The sequence below is a fragment of the Pongo abelii genome, chromosome 9, assembly GCF_028885655.2.
Source record: "Pongo abelii isolate AG06213 chromosome 9, NHGRI_mPonAbe1-v2.0_pri, whole genome shotgun sequence".
Lineage (NCBI taxonomy): Eukaryota > Metazoa > Chordata > Mammalia > Primates > Hominidae > Pongo > Pongo abelii.
The window spans coordinates 137486793-137504370 of record NC_071994.2 but is presented as its reverse complement, the minus strand read 5'-3'; the positions used below and the strand labels follow the sequence as shown (position 1 = coordinate 137504370).

Here is a 17578-nt window from a genome sequence, read left to right as displayed (position 1 = left end):
CTTGTTTGGCTTCCACTTTTCGGCCCGCCCAGTTCTCTGAGCGTGCGGCGGACGACGCCGGTGATTGGTTGAGCGAATGGAAACGGCTCGGCGCGGTGGTTGGCCAGTGGGAAATTCTGTACGTTGTGATTGGTCCACAGGAACGACTCGGCGCGCGCGCGGGAGCGAGCTTTGAAAGTTGAGCACGGCGGCGGCGAGCCGGTGCCCCGGGGATCATGGTGGCGCTGCGGGGCCTTGGTAGCGGCCTGCAGCCCTGGTGTCCGCTGGATCTTAGACTCGGTGAGCAGACGCAGCCGGGAGGCCCCGGGGCCAGGGCGAGGGTCCTTTGCGTCCCCGACGATGCCTAAGCCCGGGCCGGGGTGCGGGTGGGGGCGGGGTGGGGGCGCCCGGCTGTCGGCGGTGCCTGGGGTCCCCAGGGCCGTGCCACGCCAGGATTGCGGCCAGCCAGGTTTCCCGTGGGGGCTCAAGCCGGCCAGGCCACCCTTAGAATAAGCGAATGTTGGCCAGTCTCTTCTAGCGCTTGTGCATCTGTTTTCTCGGCCTTCCCCTTCTTCCTGTGCACGTCTTCGTGCACCTATCTATTCTTACCTCTTAAGATGGTTTTAAATTGCAAATCTCTTTCTTCAGCCAGACTTATTTCTTGAACTTCATGTTCATAGGTTCAACTGGATGTCTCATATGCAGACATCATCAAACGTCACATGAGTGAAAATGGGATTCCCAAAGCCTGCCTGCTAATGGCACCATCGAAGCCACCAACCCAGGAGTCATGGCATTTCTGCTTCCCCTTTCATACCCACCACCACTGTCCTGCCTCTGAGGTGTCTCAGGGCAGCCCCGCTCCATTCCTGATGCTGCTGCTTTCATCGTAGTCAGCCTCGAGCAATTGCAGGAGTATTTTAGCTGCTTTCTGATGTTAACTGTGCCAGCCCATCCCCCACACTTTTGCAGAACGACTTTTGAAAACACAGCTTTGAGTGTGTCAAGCCTGTACACCTTTAATGTTTCCCCTTTGTTTCCTAAATAAATGACCAGATCCTTGGCATGCTTTGTAAGGTCTTTGCCATTCTCTCCAGTTTGATTTTCCAAGAGCATAACCTTTGGAGTCGGACACACTTGGATTGTTCCCTTAGCTCTACCCCATAGCATCCAGGTATTACCGTGCAAGTTGCTTATCCTTGCTAAACCCCTGCTTTTTGATCTTTCATGTGGGGGGTACAATATCTTCCTCACAGGGGTTTTTGTAAAGATAAATTTGTACTTGCCACATAGTAACTGCTGAATAGATACCCACAAGCAAACACTGTAACAATTTTGTTCATTTCGAAACACTTTAATTTCTTTCCCTTTGTGCTTTGTTACACTGTGCTTGCTGGGATGCACTTTTCTGCATTTATTTGCCTGGAAAAATTCTTACATTCAGGTCCAATTGAAGAATCATCTTATTCGTCTCCCTCCTCCCCCAGTAATATTCCCTGTTAAGCTCTGTAGCATTTTACATTTTACATATCTATTATTTTAACACTCATCCATAGCAAAAATAATAAATACCATCTATTGACTGTTTTTTATGTGGCTAGCACATTGTTAGGGCCTTTATACACATTATGTTTCACAAAAATCCTGTATTTCCAATGATGAAGGAGAGATTAATTACGTATAAGTGATCAAGTCAGGATATTTGCCCTGTTCTGACTCAAAATTCAGTGGTCTCTCTTCTATCATAGGCTGCTTTTTTTGGTATCCTAAGTGTGAAATGTTGAGATCTTTGTGGACAAGAACCCTCTAGTATTCATCTTTGTATCCCTAGAAGTATAAGTGGCTTCCCTAGTATTTTCTCAAAGTGTTTGTTGAGTGAATAGGTGATGTATTTCTTCCCCATCTTCCATCCTAAGTGAAGTAGCAGAGCAGAAGTTACCTGCATTCGACAGCTGAGAAAATAGGTAGTGAGGGATTTGAATAGTGTAAAGATACTGAGGGAAAAAATCTAACTCAGTGTCTCCTATACTCTCACTCAACAATCAACACTGAAGACTTCTGTGACCAAGTGGTAGATAACAGGGCCGGTGACTGCCATCCAAATTAGATTTGATGGTATTTACAGTAGGGAACTATTATAAGCAAAACCAAAAGAAGGAGTGAGATAACTTGCTGTGGTCTATAATGACCTTTAAAACATTATTGGAAATTTGGAAAGAAACAATTGTATTTCTCAGATCTTCTTTCAGGCAGCATATTGCCTGTCTTTGGGAGGAGTGCTGTGCACAGTCACTTAGGGTACAGAGACCCCCTCCTCCAGGGTCAAGTTCAAGTGACAAAAGATGATGACCAGATTGTATTCTAAGGATGGATCTAGTTGAGTGTAAGGCCTTTCATTTTCATTTGCTGAGTGCAGTGTAACGCTCCCATCTCTGTTTTTTCCTTATTTATACCTTGCCCAACTTCTCTAAATCAGTGGTGAACAAATACTTTTAATATTAATTTGAAGGAACAACTGATTAATAATTTGAGATGTCCACATTTCCATCTAGTCCTAATTTTAGTTTGGGAAAATAACAATGAAAACACTGAAGAAATATAGTGTATTAGAAACGAATGGGAAGGGGGGATGGAGGGATAGGGGAGGGATACCATTAGGAGAAATACCTAATGTAGATGACGGGTTGATGGGTACAGCAAACCACCATGGTACGTGTATACCTATGTAACAAACCTGCATGTTGTGCACATGTACCCCAAAACTGTAAGTTAAAAAAAAAAGTTTATCCAAAAAAAAAAATGGGAAGATTTAGAGTTAAGAGAGATTGGTGGAATCCAGCCAGCGTGCTGTCTTAATACCCCTCCCCTCAATGTACATTCTTTCCATCAGTGTGTTTTAAAGTCACCAAGTATTCCTGTGAGTCTGAATCTGGCTTGCCTCCTCTATTTTAAACTTCCTGGAGAAATTATATGTGTTTTTTAAATGCTACATTATTGTCCAAGGGCCCAATAAAGTGCTATATATTTTATTTCCACTTATTAACTTGGTTATGATATTTTCACAAAGGAACATGTTGGGCAATCGGATTAACCTCTGTTTCTTCTCCAGATTGAACATATGGGAAAGCCTGATCACCGAATGTTTTGAAGTGTCCTTTCCCAAAACTCTTATATCTGAAAAGTATTTCCTTCTTTATATTTTTAGAAGATGATTAGCTTAATAGCCAATGTCAGTTGTGATTTAAGATTCTCTTAACCTTTTCTGGTTTTCTTTTATTATGCTACACCTATATTATTGAAACAAGTTAAATGTGAATTGTGACTAATAAACTTTTCTCCTCTTGAACATACCTGGAATCTAAAGGTGATTAGTTTTTTTACTTGTTACGGAGTACTTACAGATTTCATTGCGTTTTCCCCTAGAATGGGTTGACACAGTGTGGGAACTGGATTTCACAGAGACTGAGCCTTTGGATCCCAGCATAGAAGCAGACATCATAGAGACTGGATTGGCTGCATTCACAAAACTCTACGAAAGCCTTTTACCCTTTGCTACTGGAGAACATGGATCTATGGAGGTAAAAAAATAAAAACAAACTAGCCAAATTTTGGTGTTAGAAGATGAAAGTCATTATTATCATCTAAAGCTTAGCTTTCTTGGTGTACAGTTCACAGGGAGTACAATGTGAGTAACATAAAGAATGTGGTTAATTTATTGGAATATCCTAAGAGCTTTCCTCCAAAAGGTTCAAGGTACTCGTCTGATTTTAAGACACGACCGTTTTTTACAATAGCAAATTAAAGGAAAAGTATAAGGCCAGGTGTGGTGTCTTACGTCTGTAATCCCAGCACTTTGAGAGGCTGAGGCTGGCCAGTTGCTTGAGCTCAGGAGTTTGAGACTAGCCTGGGCAACATGGCAAAACCCCATCTCAGAAGAAAAAAAAAGGAAAAATAAAAAGGCAAAAACAAGAAAACTAGACCAAGGAAAATGGAAATAACAATTCAGACATGCCTTAACCTTAAGAAAATCTGCTACCAGACATGGTGGCTCATGCCTGTAATCCCAATACTTTGGGAGGCCGAGGTGGGTGGATCAAGACCAGCCTGACCAAGATGGTGAAACCCCATCTCTACTAAAAATACAAAAATTAGCTGGTTGTGGTGGCGGACTTCTGTAATCCCAGCTACTCGGGAGGCTGAGGCAGAGAATTGCTTGAACCCAAGAGGCGGAGGTTACAGTGAGCTGAGATCACGCCACTGCACTCCAGCCTGGGTGACAGAGCAAGACTCTGTCTCACAAAAAAAGAAAGTCTGATATTATTAAACTGAGGAATGACTAGTTGAATTAACAGGTTTGTCCAAAAAGTTCCTGTAAATATTGAGTTCTATCCAATGCATAGAAATATAAATTATTATTAATATTTAGGTTGTTAGTTTTCAAAAAAAACCAAAGGGTTGGGAAACAGAACAAAAGCTAATTGGATATTAACATCTCTGAAACATTTAAATGAACAAAAAAAAAATTCACTTCCAAGTTTCACATCACAAAATTAAATCATCTAATTAAACATTCCTTCAGCATAACGCTAAGCACTGCCTTAAGTACCTGAGTTGACAGAGTGGGGATTACGATACAATCTCCCTAGGTTGAGGTCCTCCCCAGGGACCTCAGGGAGGAAGAGTGGACAGTTGAACACTAGCCATACGCAGTTGCAGGGGTGGAGAGTGCAGTGCCACTGTGCGTTTGGGCGCCTGGAAATATTCTACGAACCACACTGTGAAAAACGCTCCAAGAGAGGTGCAGATTTGTTAGATAGGTTGTGAAAAGGGAGTATGGTAAGGTTGGGAAAGTTCCAGAAAGAAAGTGGCCAGCAGCGAATCTTCACAGATGACGAGCAGAAGCTTGGGTTGTAAGGCAGTCCTAGTGAAGGAGCCACCCAATGGGAACACGCAGGAAGTGTCAAGAGGCATACAGAAAAAGTGTGTGGTGGGACGGGACGGTAAGGTAGAGTAATGGTAGGTCACCGGTAGCTTTACGTGAGGTTCAGCAGTGGAGTTTGAACATGTTTGGTAGAGTGTGTATGAGGTTTTGTTCTAAGTGTCCTGCATGTATTAACTCATTTAATCCTCACAAGCAGCCTGTGTGAAAGAGGTTACAGTGAGCAATAGATAGGTAACCTGAATAGATCTGTTTTAAGCAGATGTTCTTGACAGTAGGTGGACTGAAGTGGGAAAAAATTGTGTGCAGGGAGAGCCCTTGGGAGACTGTATTGGTGATCCAGGTGTTATGAGTAATAATGGCATGATCCGGAGTTACGATTTTGGGAACTGGAAAGGAGGACTAAAAACTAGGGACATTTTTGGAGTTAGAATTAATAGGGCCTTGTGAACTAGGAAGCCCTTTTGAGATATCTTAAAAACGTAGTGTGAAGTGCTAAACTGACTGGGCATAGGGAACTAGAAAAAGAAAGAAGTCAGTGATCCCCAGAGTTTCAAAACTAGGAAGATGATGATATTGTTAACCAAGGTGGGGAATAAGGGAAAGAAAGCAAGGTCAAATGGAGAAACAGTTCTGTTTAGACTTCTGAACTTGAGATTCTGTCAGGAGATCCTTGGGAAGTTTAATAGGTAGTAGAAATGTGAGACCAGGAGAGAGAGGAGATTTCTTCACATCGAGGAATGGGTTGAAGCACAGTGATGCAGAGATCACCGAGGGGGAGAAGAAGCCAGGGCAGAAATGGAGAGCTGATTGGGAGGGGTCTGCAGAGGAGCAGTCAAGTGTAGGGAGTGCAGGGTCACTCATGCCCAGAGTAGACAGCAGCCATGGGATCACATGGGGCCAAGGTGAACCCATACGCAGAGCCCTGGTGAGCAGATGGTTTGGGGCAACCGATCACCCTGGTGAGTGAAGTGGAGGGCAGGTGGCATTAGGAATGAGGATGTGACACTGTAAAGTTAGGAGATGATTTCTTTTTTTTTCCTTTTTGAGACCAGGGTCTTGCTCTGTCACCCAGGCTGGAATGCAGTGGTACAGTCACAGCTTACTGCAGTCTCAACTTACTGGGCTCAAACGAGCCTCCCACCTCCCCCTCCTGAGTAGCTGGGACTATAGGTGTGTGCCACCACGCCCAGCTAATTTTTTATTTTTTGTGGAGACAAGGTCTTGCTTTGTTGCCCTGGCTGTTCTCAAACTCCTGGGCTCAAGCAGTCCTCCTGCCCTGGCCTCTCAAAGTGCTGGGATTACAGGCATGAGCCATTGTGCCCAGTGGAGATTATTTCTCCCACAAGTTTTTTAGTTAAGGAAAGGAGAGTGCTCTGCTCACTTGAATTTTGTGGGCCTTTTTTTGTTATGATACTCAAGAATAAACCATATTTAGTTCCTGCTATGTTTAGGTTATTAAAATAACCCATTTCTTCTTCATGTGTTTAGTAGGAGAAGACATGGAATGAAGATAGAGTTAATACAATTGTAGTTTCTTTTCTAGGGTTTATCTCCTTTACCTGGGTTATTTCCGAGATCTCTTTCATTTCCTGCTCCCATTGCCTGCAATCTGCAGAACATTTAAATAAAGGGCTGTGATTTCCTCAGTTAGTAATTATTGGTAAAGGGATTTGAGTTCCTTTTAATATAAATAGAGGGATAACTTTCCTGAATAATCACTAATATATAGTGTCCCAAAAGTCTTAGTGTAGTTTTAAGCTATAATTTCTGAAGTATATATGCTACAAACTTAACAAAAAATTCTTTTGAAAGTTTAATTACTTAAATATGTTATATACATATTTATCTTTGTAATTTTGAATAATATATTTTTAATTTTGATATTTTGTTTCAGTCCCTTTGAAGATGGTAAACATTTAGCAATAGGAGCCAGGCTAGTCTATTCCTCTTTTTGTAAGGCACCAAGAACTTACAAAAGTCAAATAATAGGAAATGTTTCCATTTCTCTAATGACTGGCTTTTGTGATTTGCCCTCTCCCCACAGAGTATCTGGACCTTCTTCATTGAGAACAATGTTTCCCATAGTACACTGGTGGCATTGTTCTATCATTTTGTTCAAATAGTTCATAAGAAGAATGTCAGTGTACAGTATCGAGAATATGGCCTTCATGCTGCTGGGCTTTACTTTTTGCTACTAGAAGTACCAGGTATGTAGACCTGATATGATAGGATAAATCTTCTGTCATTTTTTTCTTTCTACAGTTTTCAGTTCTTATACTTTGTTTCTTGTTTCTTCACTTATAAATGGGGCAGTGCTAACTCATGGCAGAGAGTTGTTCTGAGGAGCAAGTCTGTAAAGTACATGGCATGTTATAGGTCTTTGAAAACCTTCCCTTTTTTTTTTTTTACATCCGAAATTATGCTATCTATAAACTAATAAAAATAATCTGAGAAGGACTGCAAGAGTTCCACGCCCACCCTCCACCACCGCCATCTGAAATTGTGGTATTGCCCTTTCTTCTCATGATTCCTTGTCTAGACTGAGAAATACTGCTGTGTGGAGTCATTGCTTTTTACCTCTCCGATGTTGGTATTGAAAAATAGGTTAAAACCGTTCTAATCAAGAAAGCAGGAAAGCAGCTACTAATACTTGAAGGAGAGCACTGACCAGGAGTCTGTTTTTGAGCACTGTTTTACTTTATTGTCAGAGCACTGAGGAGGCTGTTCCTCCTATGACAGTGAAATCCATTCTCTTCCCTACTCCAAACCCAAGGTGAGAGAGAGTGGAACATAGAGATTGAGTCAGATAACCCAAAGTTCGTATGGGAAAGAAAATGACAAGATCAGTCACCTTGCTGCTTATCTTTGTTTAATTACAAATGTTTAGCAAAGGATTTATTCCATATGATCTGGGAATGGGCAAAAAGGTATTATATTTAAAGCCTTGAACATTGATTTGTGTTATTGTTAATGCTCCCGTAATGACTTTGGAAATGAGTAAGTTCCTAAAGGATTGTGTTGCTAAGCAGTGTCTCGGTTGTAACTAGGCCCTCTCTCAAAAAAGTAGTGGTTTTAGAAACCCAGTTTCACTCTCCTCTTGCCAGATGCAGTTTCTTCTGATTAAGGTTGAGATTTATGCCAGAGCAAAGAGGTGGCTGTTACTAATTGCGTGGGCCACTTGCAGCTTTCCAGCAAGCCATATTCCTGCCAGTTACCTTCTGTTTTTAAATGTTTTGGGTTTATGATTGGGATGCTGTCGATACTTAATATTGGATCACAGTATATTCTTCTTTTTCAAGATCGTTTTGGTTGTTCTGTCTCCCTTGCATTTCCATGTGAATTTTAGGATCTGCATGTGAATTTCTGCAACAACAAAAAAGCCAGCTGCGGTTTTGACAGGGATTGCATTGAAACTGTAGATGAGTTTGTGAAGTATTGCCGGTTTAACAACATTAGGTCTTCTAATCCCTGGCTGCAGGATGTCTTTCCATTTATTGTAGATCTTCTTTAATTTGTTTCAATAATGCTCTATAATTTTTGGTGCGCAACTCTTGCATCTCCTCTTTAAAATTTATTCTTAAGTATTATTTTCAATGCTAGTGTAAATGAAATTGTTTTCTTAATTTTATTTTGGGTTGTTTATTAGTACTGTATAGAAGCAAAATTGATTTTGATTATTGATCTTGTATCCTAGAACCTTGCCAAACTCATTTGTTGGTTCCAAGAGGGTTTTCTTTATGTAAGATCATGTCATCTATGAATAGACACAGGTTTACTTCTTTCTTTCTAGTCTGCATTCTTTCTATTTATTTTTCTTACCTACTTGCCCTGGCTAGAACCTCCAGTATAATGTTGAATAGAAAGGGAGCGTGGGGATCCTTGTCTATTCCTGATCTTAAGGGGAAAGCATCCAGTCTTGCCTTTAGGTGTGATGTTACCTGTGGGTTTCTCAAGATGGCCCTTATTAAGTTATTATTCCTAGTTTACTGAGTGTTTCATTATGAAAGGCTGTTGGATTTTGTCATTTGCTTTTCTGCACTCGTGAAGTGATCATGTGGTTTTTGTTTCTTATTCTAATATAGTATATTACATTGGTTGATTTTCACATATTAAACCAATTTTGTATGACCTTGGTCATGGTGTATAATCCTTTTTATATGTTGTCAGAGTGTTTGCTAATATTTTGTTGAAGGTTTTTCTGTCTATATTCATAAGGGATATTCTTTTTTTTGAGATATTTTTGTCTGGTTTGGGTATCTGGGTATCTTGGTAATACCACTCTCATAGAATAAGTTACATAGTATTCCCTTCTCTTCTGCATTTTGGAAGATTTTGGGTTTTCTTTTTTCCTCAGATGTTTGGTAGCACCCACTAGTGAAGCATCTGGGCCTGGAGTTTTTTGAAAGAAGTTTATGTTTGTAGAATTTCTAGTGATCTCTCATGCCTGATGTTGGTGATCTGTATTTTGTTTTTTCTTGATCAATCTAGATCGAGATTTATTCATTTTACTGTTCATTTTGGAGGACCTCCTTTTGATGTCATTAATTAAATTCTGTTGTTTGTCCCTTTCTTGTTTCAATGATTTCTGGTCTTACGGCTATGATTTCCTTTCTTCTTACTTTGGGTTTAATTTGCTCTTATTCTGACTTTTTAAGGTAGATGCTTAGATCTTTGTTCTCACATACATTTCTTTGTTTCTAATACAAGTATTTAATACTATAAATGTCCCTCCAAGTACAGCTTCATCTCCAGCCCACAAATTTTGATGATATGTTTTTACTGTTGTGCAGGCCAAAGTGATTTTCTAATTTTTCTTGTCGTTACTTACATCTCTGAGTTGTTTAGTAAATTGAGTTTATTTTCCAAATATTTGAACTTTCCTGAAGTCTTACTGTAATTGAGTTTTAATTGGTGGGATCAGAGAACATACTTCGTATGATTATGATACTTTTAAATTATTTAGTTGTGCCTTTTTTTTAATGGACCTAGAGTCTAATTTGGTGAATCTTCCATTTGCACTTTAACAGAACGTGTACCTTGCCTTTGTTGGATCTAGTGTTCTGTAAATGTCAGTTAGGTCAAGTTGGTTGCAAATGTTATTCAACACTTACATATGCTTCCTGATGTTCTGTTTATTTGTTCTATCTGTTATTGAGAGAGGAATGTTGGAATCTCTAAGAATAATTATCAGTTTATCTATTTCTCTTCTCAGTTCTTTTAACTTAAGATATTGTGAAAGTCTGACAGATACAGATGTATTTATGATTGTCATGTCTTCCTGATGGATTGGTCCTTTTAGTATTATGTTATGTCCTTGTTTGTCTGGTTATATTCCTTGTCTTGAAGTCTACTTTGTCTAATATTAAGATAGCCACTATAGTTATCTTAAGATTTGTCCTTGGTTGGTACATCATTTCTCATGCTTTTATTTGTAACCTATCCATATGTTTATATTTAAAGGTTTTCTTGTAGACTGCCTGTCATGTGGTCGTGGTTTTTCTTTTCTTTTTTTTTTTTTAAGAGAGGGCCACACACAGTGGCTCACACCTGTAATCCCAGCACTTTGGGAGGCCGAGGCGGGCAGATCACTTGAAGTCAGACATTTAAGACCAGCCTGGCCAACATGGTGAAACCCCATCTCTACTAAAAATACAAAAATTAGCCGGACATGGTAACACATGCCTGTAATCCCAGTTACTCGGGAGGCTGAGGCAGGAGAATTGCTTGAACCCAGGCAGCGGAGGTTGCAGTGAGCTGAGATCGCACCCCTGCACTCCAGCCTGGGTAACAGGCTCTATCTCAGAATAAAAAAAGAGAGGTACAGGGTCTCAGGGTCTCACTCTGTCACCCAGGCTGGAGTGCAGTGGCAATCATAGCTCATTTTAACCTTGAACTCCTGGGCTCCTCAGCCTCCAGAATAGCTGGAACTACAAGTGTGAGTGACCATGACAGGCTAATTATTATTACTTTATTTTATTTTTGTAGAGACAGGGTCTTGCTATGTTGTTGCCGAGGCTGGTCACAATCTCCTGGCCTCACGCGATCCTCCCACTTCACCTCCCAAATGGCCGGGATTGTAAGCATGAGCTACCACGCCCAGTCCATTTGGTCATGCTTCTTTCAGACAACGTTTGCTTTTATATCAGAATGTTTACATTGTTTAGCTGATTACATTTAGAGTAATTATCAATATAGTTGGGTTTCTGCCATTTTTCTATTTATTTTGTTTTTTTAAATCTGTTTTTTGCTCAATTTTTTCCTCTTCCTGCCTTGTTTTGGATTTTAGTATCCCTTGTCTCCAATGTCATAAAACATTGCATGTATGTGTATGTTTTATGTGCTTGCTTTGTGTATGCAGTAGGCACTTCTCACAGTTTATCTTCAGATAATATTCTCCCAATTTATATATAATGTAAGAACAACCTTAAAACAGTGTATTTTCGTAGGTTGGGCGAGGTGGCTCATGCCTGTAATCCCAGCACTTTGGGAGGCAGATCACTTGACGTCAGGAGTTCTAGACCAGCCTGGCCAACATGGTGAAACCCATCTCTACCAAAAAAGAAAAAAAAAATAGGAAAATTAGCCCGATGTGGTAACGCATGCTACTGAGGAGGCTGAGGCAGGAGAACCACTTGAACCCAGGAGGTAGAGGTTGCAGTGAGCCGAGATCCACGCCACTCTACTCCAGCCTGGGCGACAGAGCCAGACTCCAGCGGAAAACACACACACACACACACACACACAACAACAACAACAAAAAGTATATTTTCCTTTCTCCTCTCCTCTTGCGTGTTATTTTTTCTACATGTTATAAAGTCTACATTTCATTAATGCTTCTTTATCTTTTATAGAATTTTTTAGAAACAAAATAAACAGCTTTTATATTTGAAAGATTAATCTCATATAATTTTCCTTCTGCCTGAAGAACTTTTTATTTTTAAATATTTCTTTTAGTGCAGGTCTGCAAGCCATAAACCCTCTCAGGTTTTGATTGTTTGAAATATATTTATTTTACCTTCAAGAATCTGTTTGCTGAATATAAAATTCTGAGTTAACTTTTTTTTGCTTTTTGGTGGGATTATCTATGCTCTGTTGTGATTTCCTTTGTGCTTACTGCGATTGGGTTCATTGAGCTTCTTGGATCTGTGAACTTATAGTTTCAACAAACTTGGAAATTTTTCAGTGACTTTTTCTCCAAATGTTGTCTTCCTTCCCCTTTTTTGGGACTTCAGTCACTCCTGTGTTAGACTGCACAATGTTCTCCCATGGGTCACTGAGTCTTTATTAGCTTTTTGGTTTCTATGCTCCTGCTGTGCCTTCAAGTTCACTTATCTTTGTTTCAGTAATAACCAAGCCACTGTTAAGCCCATCTAGTGAATGTTTCTTTTTCAGATCAAGGAAGTTCTGTTTGCTTCTTTAAAATTTTTTTTTTCATTTCTCTCCTCATGATAATGTTTTACTTTTAATTCTTGAGCTGCTTTAAGGTTGTTGTCAGCTGGTTCCATTATCTCTGTCATTACCTGGGCTGTTTTTATTGACTGATTTTTCTTATGGGGCACATTTTCCTGCTTTTTAGCACTGCCTGTAATTTTTTTACTGGATGCTGGACATTTGTTATTGTTTTGTTTTTTTTTTCCGCCTATATTTTTTGTAAAGAGGGTTTCGCTGTGTTGCCCAGACTGGTCTCAAACTCCTGGACTCAAGTGATCCGCCCACCTCAGCCTCCCAAAGTGTTGGGATTACGGGCGTGAGCCACTGCCCTCAGCCAGGATGCTGGGCATTTGAAGTGTTGTTGAGTGTCTGGATTTTGTTGTTTGCCTTTAAATACTATTGAAGTATGTTTTGATAGGCAGCTATTGGTGGATTAACTTGATCCTTTTGAGGCTGGTTTTAAAGCTTTATTAGGGCAGATGTAAAGTAGCCTTTACGCTACATCGGGTTTAGCCCTACTGTTAAGGTGTGTTTGTTCTGAGGTCTCTACTGAATGCTCTAGGTGTTTAACAAGATCACTCCACACTGGCTGGCCACAACTCAAATGTATCTGAGCCTTGTATGAGTGGTGAAAATAATTCATCCTCTTGCTCCTTGGAAATACTTCTTTGCTCTCTGTCTTAGAATTTTATCCTGTGCATGTGTAGCTTATGTTCAGCCCTGGGCCGATTTCTAGAACTCTTTTTCTGTGTAGGTTCTTCTGTTCTATAAATTCCATCTACCCTGTCTTTCTGGCTCTGCTTTTTCAACATAGTAAGACCATTATAATTTGTGTGGTTTTACCATTTCTCTGCTGTTGTCCAGAAATTCCCTCTGCATACAATACTGGGGCAACTTGAGGGTTTACCTCTTTGTTTCCCTTTTTTCAGGGATTGCCCTTCTTATGCTGCTTGGTGCCCAGTGTCTTAAAATAGTTACTTTATAAATTTTTGCCCAGTTTTCTAGTCATTAACAAATGTAAAGCCAGTTCCTCTGTCCTGGCCAGATTTGGAAATCTTGTTATTCATCTCTGATGCAGCGCTGTCTCCTCTACTAAGGCTGACGATGGAAACGGTACTCTTGCTACAGGTTCATTGTTATTCACAGTCATGAAAAGCCTGTGTTTTGCTTTGTAACTTTTCATCTGATGTTATAGACATATTTCAAGACAGTTAAATCTAACCTGCTTACTCTTTATTCCTCATGAATAGGCAGTGTAGCCAATCAAGTATTCCACCCAGTGATGTTTGACAAATGCATTCAGACTCTAAAGAAGAGCTGGCCCCAGGAATCTAACTTGAATCGGAAAAGAAAGAAAGAACAGCCTAAGAACTCTCAGGCTAATCCCGGGAGGCATAGAAAAAGGGGAAAGCCACCCAGGAAAGAAGATATTGAGGTAAGAAGTAAGTTGAGTATAAAACATATATACCAACACACGATTTGCTTTATTTAAGGATTGACTTTATACTAAACATGGTTTCAGGCATCATGATTATAGGCAAACGGTCCTAAACCGTCATAAGCTATCCAATACTGCTTTGTCTCTTGGGCTTCCTATAATTTTTCTTTCTTTCTTACTTTCTTTCTTTTTTCTTTTTCTTTTTGAGACAGAGTCTTGCTGTGTCGCCCAGGTTGGAGTGCAGTGGTGCAGTCTCAGCTCACTGCAACCTCCGCCTCATGGGTTCAAGTGATTCTCCTGCTGCAGCCTTCCGAGTAGCTGGGGCTACAGGCATGTGCCACCACACCCAGCCAATTTTTGCATTTTTTTGTAGACATGGGGTTTCACCATGTTGGCCAGGCTGGTCTCGATCTCCTAGCCTCAAGTGATCCACTCACCTTGGCCTCCCGCTGGGGTTACAGGCGTGAGCCACAACACCCAGCCTAATTCCATTTCCTTGTGTGACACCGTGGAATGATAGAAGTTCATAGACAGCAAAAATTCTGAAAAAAGGGGTTCCTCATTGACACAAAACTAGAAACTACTGTAGCAGTCATCTAGTCCAGTGATTGACTGTTGTGGCCAAGGAGACCTAGAACAGTCATGCAACCTGGTCAAAGTCATATCACCTCAACGCCAGCTCCTGCCTGGAGTTTATCTGGACTTGCTTTGGGTAAATTGAAAACCATGGGACGAAGTGTTTGGCATTTATTACAGTCACCTGTACATTTCTTCATACTCTAGATGGATGAAATTATAGAGGAACAAGAAGATGAGAACATTTGTTTTTCTGCCCGGGACCTTTCTCAGATTCGAAATGCCGTCTTTCACCTTTTAAAGAATTTTTTGAGGCTCCTACCAAAGTTTTCCTTGAAAGAAAAGCCACAGTGCGTACAGAACTGCATAGAGGTGAGTGACAATTCCAGGGACCTTAGGGCAACTTCAGAGGATGTAGACTCTGGCCAATACTTAATGAGCAGAAAAATCAGGCCTTTTCTTCATATCTGTTTTCTAGGTCTTTGTTTCATTAACTAATTTTGAGCCAGTTCTTCATGAATGTCATGTTACACAAGCCAGGTGAGCCATTAAACCTTCCAGTGCTACAATTAAGTATAGTGTACTAATTTTTGCTCCAGCAGAAATGGAAATGCCATTTTATCCTGATTGGCACACAGGTAGAATTTATTCATTTAAACATGGCTTATGGGACTAAGAAATATTCCAAGTAAAATCATATCCATTAACTAATATTTTGTCTTTTTTTTTTTTAGAGACCTTAACCAAGCAAAATACATACCAGAACTGGCTTATTATGGATTGTATTTGCTGTGCTCTCCCATTCATGGAGAAGGAGATAAGGTAAAGGAGATGAGAACCTAATTTGGTTACTAGTTGAATCGAAGGCACACGAACTATATGATGGAAATATATTAAAAGCATTTGATATAATGCCATTTCAATTTACTAGCTCATTTTCATGACCTTATATTATTTGCATAATAAAAAATGTCACTATTTCTATTTGCTCTCTGTTCTTTATTGCCAACTTTATATCAGAATACTTGGTGGCTGCAGCAAATTATTGTTAGGCTCCAGTTAGAAAAAATGGTTCTGCTGTGAATAAAATAGGAGGAACAGATAAACTGCTGAACAGTTACTTCTGTAGGAACAGATAAGCTGCTGAACAGTTACTTCTACAGGAATATTTCCCAAATCATTTTAAAAAGTAGAATAGTCAGAGAATTTTCAAGTTTCCCTTGGCAATTCATGTGTGCTTCAGTATTTCTATTAGTAGTTGTATTATTTTTGTTGATGTTCTACAGAAATTTTGTAGGTTGTCATCCGTGGTTAGCATAGATGACTGGGTTTTGCCTCTAAGTTACCTGAACATTATCACTACTATAAACTTTGGAGTTAGAGTTAGTTGTGCATTATGGTGTTACTAAACTTAGATGTCTTAAATAAAACAATAAGATTTTGCAAAAAATGTGTTGGATCAAGGTCATGTGGCTTTTGGTATCTGCGATGCGTTCACTTGCAGAGGCAGTAACGTGGTTAAGATATTTTTGGGGATACTTGGGGTTCCGCACATCTGTGTTTGGATTCTGACTCCACCACTTACTAGCTATGGGTCCTTGAATGAGTCATTCACCCTTGCTAAAGCGTTAAATTTCACTTGTGGACAAAAAGGACCAAAGTCTACCTTCCTTATCGATTTGTCACTGGATTAAATGAAGTCCAGCACGCCACATGTGGAGCACAATGCCTGTTGTTTAGAAACATTCGGTATTTTATAAGTTTTATATCTTTATCACTTCTGTGTGCTTGAAATATGAATGTGATAACATTTATGGTAATGTTTTTAATTTGCGTGCCCTTTTAAATATTTTAAACAATAACAGATGGGAAAATTCATCCCTTTAGGTCTACTCTGTCTCTAAATATGGTTTTGTTTTTTTTTTGAGACGCAGTCTTGCTCTGTCGCCAGGCTGGAATGCAGTGGCACGATCTCGGCTCACTGCAACCTCGGCCTCCCGGGTTCAAGCGATTCTCCTGCCTCAGCACCCCTAGTGGCTGGGACTACAGGTGCGCGCCACCATGCCCGGCTAATTTTTGTATTTTTAGAGACGGGGTTTCACCATGTTGGCCAGGATGGTCTTGATCTCTTGACCTGGTGATCCACCCTCCTCGGTTTCCCAAAGTGCTGGAATTACAGGCGTGAGCCACCGCACCTGGCCGGTATTTTTTTTTTAATTGTGAAAGTATTGATGTCAGGCAATGTTGGTTTTTAGCCTGATCTTTGATTATTTGATCTTGGACAGCTCAGCTTTGGAGCTTTTTTTAATTATCTGTGAAGTGGAAATTATACATGTCCTGCTTACATCATGGAATTGTTGTAAGGTTTAAAATTAAGTGTATATTTTCTATATGTAGTAAAATCTAGCTATGTAGATGAAAGTGCTTGATGCAATACCTACCACTTACTTGGGTTTCAGTAAATGTTTTATTTATTGGATGAATAAATTAATTAGTGACTATGTTATATGAGATAATATGTTGGAAAGTGCTTTGTAAACTGGAGGCAAAAAGCAGGTGTAAAGTATCATTCTTTCCCCTTTTAAATAAGGGAACATTAGTAGCATTCTTTGCCATTTGTAAATGACAGTTGATTCCCTATTTGTCCTAAATTCTGGGTTATGATATGCAAAGGGTGGGGAGAGAAACTAGGTATTGTTTTTATCAGACATATTATCTGTCAGCCGTTCTTTCACACTGTTTACATTGTGCATTTATTGTATACCTGCTCATTGTTTAAGAAATATATCCCTAGTGTTCAGCCAGCAGTTATGCCAACCTGACCTACTTCACATGGCTTGAAATGGTTACTACAGTCTGCATCACTATGTCTGAGACCCTTGCGTTCTCTATCCGATCTTAAATTGAATTTTCTTTTCTCTTCTAGGTTATCAGTTGTGTTTTCCATCAAATGCTCAGTGTAATATTAATGTTAGAAGTTGGTGAAGGATCCCGTCGTACCCCCCTTGCTGTTACCTCCCAAGTCATCAACTGTAGAAACCAGGCGGTCCAGTTTATCAGGTGAAGCACACAAATCGTGAATTTTCACCTGTCAGTCTCCCTCAGTACTCTGGGCCCTGCGCTAAGATTTCTGATACATGGAGAGTTAAAATTTCTGGCCTGATGGTGGTTTTGGGGGTGAAAACCAAGCACTTCATAGCTAATGTGCTTTA

The 17578-nt window shown here is 40.1% G+C and overlaps 1 protein-coding gene across 1 annotated transcript in view; it reads left to right on the top strand.

Annotated features, from left to right (window-relative positions):
• NCAPD3 (non-SMC condensin II complex subunit D3) overlaps positions 1-17578 on the top strand; it is a 77660-nt gene that overhangs the window by 1315 nt on the left and 58767 nt on the right. The window contains exons 2-9 of the mRNA XM_024255163.3: positions 141-279; positions 3403-3557; positions 6966-7128; positions 13603-13787; positions 14574-14738; positions 14845-14906; positions 15101-15188; positions 17293-17426. Of these exons, the coding sequence (XP_024110931.2) occupies positions 216-279; positions 3403-3557; positions 6966-7128; positions 13603-13787; positions 14574-14738; positions 14845-14906; positions 15101-15188; positions 17293-17426 (1016 nt within the window). The 5' untranslated portion in view covers positions 141-215. The remainder of the gene's footprint in view (positions 1-140; positions 280-3402; positions 3558-6965; positions 7129-13602; positions 13788-14573; positions 14739-14844; positions 14907-15100; positions 15189-17292; positions 17427-17578) is intronic.